The sequence below is a fragment of the Hippocampus comes genome, unplaced genomic scaffold (genome assembly GCF_001891065.2).
Source record: "Hippocampus comes isolate QL1 unplaced genomic scaffold, H_comes_QL1_v1.1 scaffold86, whole genome shotgun sequence".
NCBI lineage: Eukaryota > Metazoa > Chordata > Actinopteri > Syngnathiformes > Syngnathidae > Hippocampus > Hippocampus comes.
This window is the reverse complement of record NW_017805882.1, coordinates 1510075-1516300: the sequence shown is the minus strand read 5'-3', so window position 1 is coordinate 1516300 and position 6226 is coordinate 1510075. Positions and strand designations below refer to the sequence as shown.

Below are 6226 nucleotides of genomic sequence, written 5' to 3'. Positions count from 1 at the left end.
TTATTATTATTATTATTATTATTTTTATTATTATTATTATCATTATTATGATTGTTGTTGGTGATGCTATGATTATGGCTCATGAACTGTCTGCCTATGTACCTTTTATATCTTCAAGATGAGATGTGAATTCCAAGATGACCAACAGATCAACTTTTGTGTGACGTGCACAAGTTTCACAGTGCACTACTTTATCCCAAATCACACCGTTTATTGCCAGTCATCTGTTATTTCCCAATGATTGCACGAATGAGTTACAACAACATCTGTATTAAATGGCAAAGCTACTATATGACATTATTCACCCCTTGAAAATGAGACTTCACACAATTTAGAGGAAATGCAGTCCTTACATCATCCAACAGGATCGTGAAATAGAATACTCTTGCAAAAATCATTCGCATTAACTATAAATTATAAGTAGTGGTTATACATTTATTCATAAAGTGTATTATTTACGAATATCTTGTAACATAACTTCCGACAGTATTTAGTCTGGAATTTAGAGCTAGTTACAAAATACAACTCGCTGAAAACGTGAATAATTTGGGTTGACGGGAATCACTTTTAATTGGTGATTGAGCCGCATCCAAGCATCTCGACTGCACAGAACAGGTAGATGCAAAATTAAAATACATTTTTGGGGGTGCAATTCCAAATCTTGATGCATTGCTCCACCTCCTAACGGTCTGAAGCAACATGAAAAAGAGAGATTTGAAGTGTGAGTTCCAGCTGACAGAGAGAGACAAGAGCGAGGAGGGAGAGATAGCAGAGAGGAATGGTGCAAAGGGAGCAACTTTAACAAACTGTTTCTCAGGTCACTGCGTGAACTGTAACTGCCAGGAGCAGCTTGGGGAGCGTGTGAGTCGTTTAGCTGAGGGCCAAGAGGATATTAAGGCATAGAAAAAGTAAAAAAAAAAAAAAAAAAGCGAAAACTAAAACTGCTTCTGCTGACTACTGTCTATCCAAGTGCTTCATGGCTGCCACCCAGGCTGCGCTCCCTTCCTTCAGCTCCTTTTCAAATCTCCCTGACATGAAAGTAAGTATCGCTTGGACCTCATTTGTTATACACATAATGCCAATACACATAATGCCAGGAAAGCCTCGGGACTCTGAAAAGACATCGAATAGAGAGAATCGAAATTTAGAGAAGATTGTTTAATGTTGAACATGTGATTGCTCTGGAAATAATGCTCAACTAGTTAAAAATAATTAAAAATAATAATTAAAAATAAGGCCTTAAGGCCTTCTCAAGAGTTAAAATGTGCACCGGGGATCACATTAATCTCACCTAGCGGTGTGACATGTTGCGCACAGAAGCGTTATATTGCGATTCGTCTTTCAGTTAAAATGTTACAAAATTCCCCAGAGAACAATAGCTCAACATGATTGTTCAGGTCAGCATCACATTTGAACTCACTATACAGCAAAATTCAAAATAACATATTCTAACGTCATGTCATGTCCGACATTTGCATGGTCATTTGCTGCTTAGCTGCCTTACTCTGTGATGTGATATAATGTAGCATAATTTGGCCACATGGTGTTGGTGGCCCTGGGGCACTGTGCTCACAGCCCCAAATGCATGCCGAGCTGAGGGCCCGAGACACGGCTGATATTGGTCCATATCAAAGACACAATTAGAAACACATGTTGCCACTGCAGTTATATGAGATGGTGAATCTCCCCAATTCCCCGACTACCAGTTTTGTTTTGACAACAAAATTGAGCAAACTTATCATGCAGGTGTCAAGAAATGTTCTTAAATGATTGCGTTCCATTGCTTTATTTTAACGTTTTCTTCTCAATGTGCCAAAAACATCGAAGGTGTGGAAGTGTGAAGACGGATCAGCAGCTCTTGGCCCCGAGCAGCTGCATCTCTCCCAGCAAATGAGCGAGGAGCTTCTCGACGACGACAGCCAGGCTTCCTGGGACATCGAGCTGCTGTTGTCTGAGTGGAGCAGCCCCTCGCCGGACCTCAGCCCTTCCCTGGACCGCAGTGATGAGAACTGCCAACAACACCTGAACCAAGAAAGAGTGTACCAGGTGCCAGGCATGCCTAAGGACCAAATGGGTCAGGAGCAGATGGACTGTAGTTTCATGGCCGAGTTCATGTCCCCGACTGCATCATACCAGCCACAAGTGTACCACCAAGCTTACAATAACGACACAGCAGGTCGAAGGTCAGCTGCCAGTCATGTCGAGCAGTTTGGCTTCTCCCAGGAAAGACACAACGCAGGGAGCCTTAATGAAGTCACGTCATGGGAATTCAATTCCTATTACCATCCACAGCATCCTTCTTTAGTGGCTTTCCCTGACGGCAGGTTCATCCCTCTCCAAGCAGCGACCTCCGACCCCCGACACTACATTTACCCCTCTCACTTCACCCACGGTGCTAGCCTTTTCTGTGACTACACCAACAGCCAGGCCACTGGCCGTTTGGCCGTACAGCAACAGATGGTCGGACCGCAGCTGCCCCCTGAAGGAGCGGAAGGGAAGCGTGGGAGAAAGTCGACGGGGAAAAAGAAACCCGCCATCCACAGCTGTGAATATCCTGGCTGCAGCAAGACCTACACCAAGAGCTCGCACCTCAAGGCTCACCTCCGCACCCACACAGGTAAGTTCAGTGGCTCAGTCACAGAGCTCCTTATCGTCACTTTCTTGACTATTATCATATATTTGGTACTTCTCCAGGGGAGAAGCCATACCATTGTTCATGGGGAGGCTGCAGCTGGAAGTTCGCCCGCTCTGATGAGTTGACGCGTCACTACCGCAAGCACACGGGCCAAAAACCCTACGAATGTGTGCTCTGTCAGAGGGCCTTCTCCCGTTCAGACCACCTGGCTCTGCATATGAAGAGACACGCCTGATGCTTAGTATGGCATCCAGATACACACTCAGTCGCCATTTTCTTAGGTACACTTCTTGAATGAAATCCTATACAGGAGTTAAATCAACACTTTTTCCTCTACAAAGATAATAATGGCAAATTCCAATCAACACTGCCAGAGAGGTATTCCCTCAAGGTTAAAAGGATTAATAAAAGCAATTATAAACGTTTTTTCCCCCAAGAAAGGTCAATTACTTGTGTAAGAAAAAAAACATGGGTGATTCACACATCCAAAGAAAGGTTTAGAGCCACCTTTATTAATTGTTAATACTGTTAATATACAGTACAACAAACTATAATCCCAAAGGAGTTTAATAACCTTCAAAAAGCACCCTTCAAAAATGTTTTGATTGTGGAAAAAATTGCCTCCAAGTGCAAGCGTACATGCCTATTTCTTCTCCTTACACCTCCAAGGCTGAACGAACTCCTCCCCTCAGTTCAACATAAATACATGGCCCCAGGAGGGTGCCAAAGCACTACTTTTTCATTCAACATGGATTGGCTCTAACTTTTGGCATCTCAGGGTGTTCCTGAAAGAGCATAGAAACAGCGAGTAGGTGAGTTTCAGCAAATAACTGCGGTTCCCCCCCAAAAAAGTTTGCGAATAGGTGAAATCACATGTAGCGAATTGTGAGAGGAACATTACTGTTGATGTAGTTTCCACAGATGTACAACTACATCATCGTGAGAGGCACTTCTACAACAGCATTACCTTATTTAACTGCGTAAAATGGGGAAGATATACATCTCTGCATATGATGCAGTTCAGTTCAACACCACTGTAATATTATAACAACAATTACAAATATTTTCTAAATTAATACTTCTCTGGCAGTGTCAATCTAAACTGAGCGTTGTAATTATCTAGGCAAAGATATACTTCTTTGAGATATGTACAGGTTGAGCTAATCAGCTAGCCAGTATGGGTCCTATTTTAGTAGACAGACAGCCATTCGCTCGGCGTAAAATCAGGCGCAACTTCATTTTCATGCTGGGGCAAGTCTAGTTTAGCATGTTTGGGACTGCCTTGAACCTCACAGGGAGCCCCGGTGCATGGGGCTACTTTGCCCCCGGCACACCTGATGATGTAGCCACAGAAAGTAGACTGCTCTTGCCCGGCAACTTCATTTTTGTTATGGGGCACATCAAGCGTGCGTGTAAATTTGCTGTACCGTACTGGTTGTCATTTGGTGTTCTGGCACATCTTCCAATTTGGTGAGGAAAAAGTAGACAAAATTTTAGACTAAAGTCTCCAATTGTCCATGTCTGATGCGTGGCCGACAACGTGATTTGCAAGGGGAGCTCTTGCAGTTTACTTGTATAAACGCACTTTGCACGCGCCATTGTCATGCAATGTCAACCACTGTGTGCGCTGAGGAGAGCCACTTCGATTGCCTGGGAATCGGCTATGTTCCATCCCACAACAGCGCAAAAGCCCTGTTATGGCCTGTTCTAATGTGCCAAGTCAAGGAAAAAAAAAAAAAGAAAACTCCACCCCTGCACACAGTTAGAGAAGTTACAAATATAAACATTTTCAAAAATTGGGCCCTATGTGTGTTCTGTTTATTTCTTTTAAATTTCCATAATGTTGTTGAATGTCAACGTCATTGTCTCTGATTTCCTGGTTGCCAAGACAATGAAAATTGTAATGCAATGTATTGCAAAATGGCTTTTGATTGTGTAGTTGCTAGAATACACTTTGATGTTGTTTTCACAACTTTGTAGCCTGTACATTTCCTGTGATAAATAGCATGCGTAATTTATTCAACAATTGTATTTTTTAAATTCCCATATTTTTCAGGCCCAAAAGCAGAGCCATTTATTGAAGCTGCAGTCGATTTGATGAATTTCAAACTCCCCACATTTCTGGCCAAATCCATAAACTGACACATTCTTTATTTATATCATGTGAAAATGAACTAAGCTCATGAATGATGGTCCGGTAAATGACCCAACATGAGCAAACACTGTACACGTATATGGTGCATGTAGACAGTAAACTTGAACACTAACACAAGACCTATTGAGAGGTGAGTAGGTTTTAAGATTCGGCACTCACATGAAGTCTTGACCACAGTTGAGATGATATCCGAATGTTCCATTTCTCTCAATTCCTTCCGTTTTCCCTTCCACCGCAGCTGTTTAGATTTGAATTATTTGATTAATTATTTAACTCAGGTTGTGTAATATTACGTTTGTCTGGAAGGATCTTGACTGAATGGGGAAAAATGCACACTGAATGTGTATCCTTTGTCAAGTGACTAACGTATTTATTAATAAGTTTTATATGCTAGATATTAAATGACTATTATCTTGCTTTTTTACATTTACATTTGCTTGAAATTGTTGTTTGCTTTCATTGTATATATTCTAATAAAGACTGATACCACTTTTAACTGAAATACCACTACCCAGTTTCGTGTGGTGTTTCATGTATAATTTATTTAGTTGAGTTGTTGGATTTGTGAGCTGATTGAGCGAGTGCGAGGAAGAGCGAGCGAGAGAGAGAGAGAGAGAGAGAGGGGGGGGGGGCGATGCTGCAGGGGGGGACAATTATTCACACTCACAATTACAAATGTGGAAAATTTAGTGTGCTTAATCAACCTACCATGCTTATTATTGGAATGTAGGCGGAAACCGCAGTACCTGGTGAAAACCCACATAGGCATGGGGGGCATGCAAACTCCGCTCAGGAAGGCCAGACCCTGGACAGTATGTATGAAGAAATCTTCATAACAGTGCCTCCGAGTGGTTGATCCAGCTCGTGTCCAGCTCAGTCGGTGTAAATCACGTCCACCTCGCTCGGAACAGAATCCGTACAGCGACATCCAATTGGGTCATCATCGCCTAGCCCCCTCTCCAGATCAGGCAGATCTGGAGAGGAGGCTCTCCAGATTGCATTGGAATCAATGTATTATTGCGAAGCTTCAATTTGTTTTTTAAGTAATTTAATCTATTTTTTCGAGGTACCGAATATACTGAAGGAGTTGTATCGATGAGCGGCCCGGTGTCGACTGGTGAGCATGTTGGCCTCACAGTGCAGAGGTGCAGGGTTCGATACTGGCTCGGGCCTTCCTGTGTGGAGTTTGCATGTTCTGCCCGTGCCTGCGTGGGTTTTCTCCGGGTACTCCGGATTCCTCCCACATTCCAAAAACATGCATGGCAGGTTAATGGAACACTTTAAATTGTCCCTATGTGAGAGTGTGAGCGCGGCACCTCGCTCGGAACAGAATCCGTACAGCGACATCCGCATGGTTGTTTGTCTGTTTGTCCCCTGTAATTGGCTGGCAACCGGTTCAGGGTGTCCCCCGCCTACTGCCCGAAAACAGCTGGGAT

The 6226-nt window shown here is 43.1% G+C and overlaps 1 protein-coding gene across 1 annotated transcript; it reads left to right on the top strand.

The window, feature by feature from the left end:
- The first annotated feature begins 709 nt into the window (after positions 1-709).
- On the top strand, positions 710-4431 carry klf1 (Kruppel like factor 1 (erythroid)). The gene is made up of 3 exons (XM_019889502.1): positions 710-1039; positions 1828-2617; positions 2695-4431. The coding sequence occupies exons 1-3, from the start codon at positions 977-979 to the stop codon at positions 2868-2870; spliced, it is 1029 nt and encodes a 342-aa protein (XP_019745061.1). The 5' UTR covers positions 710-976; the 3' UTR covers positions 2871-4431.
- The last annotated feature ends 1795 nt before the right edge of the window (positions 4432-6226 follow it).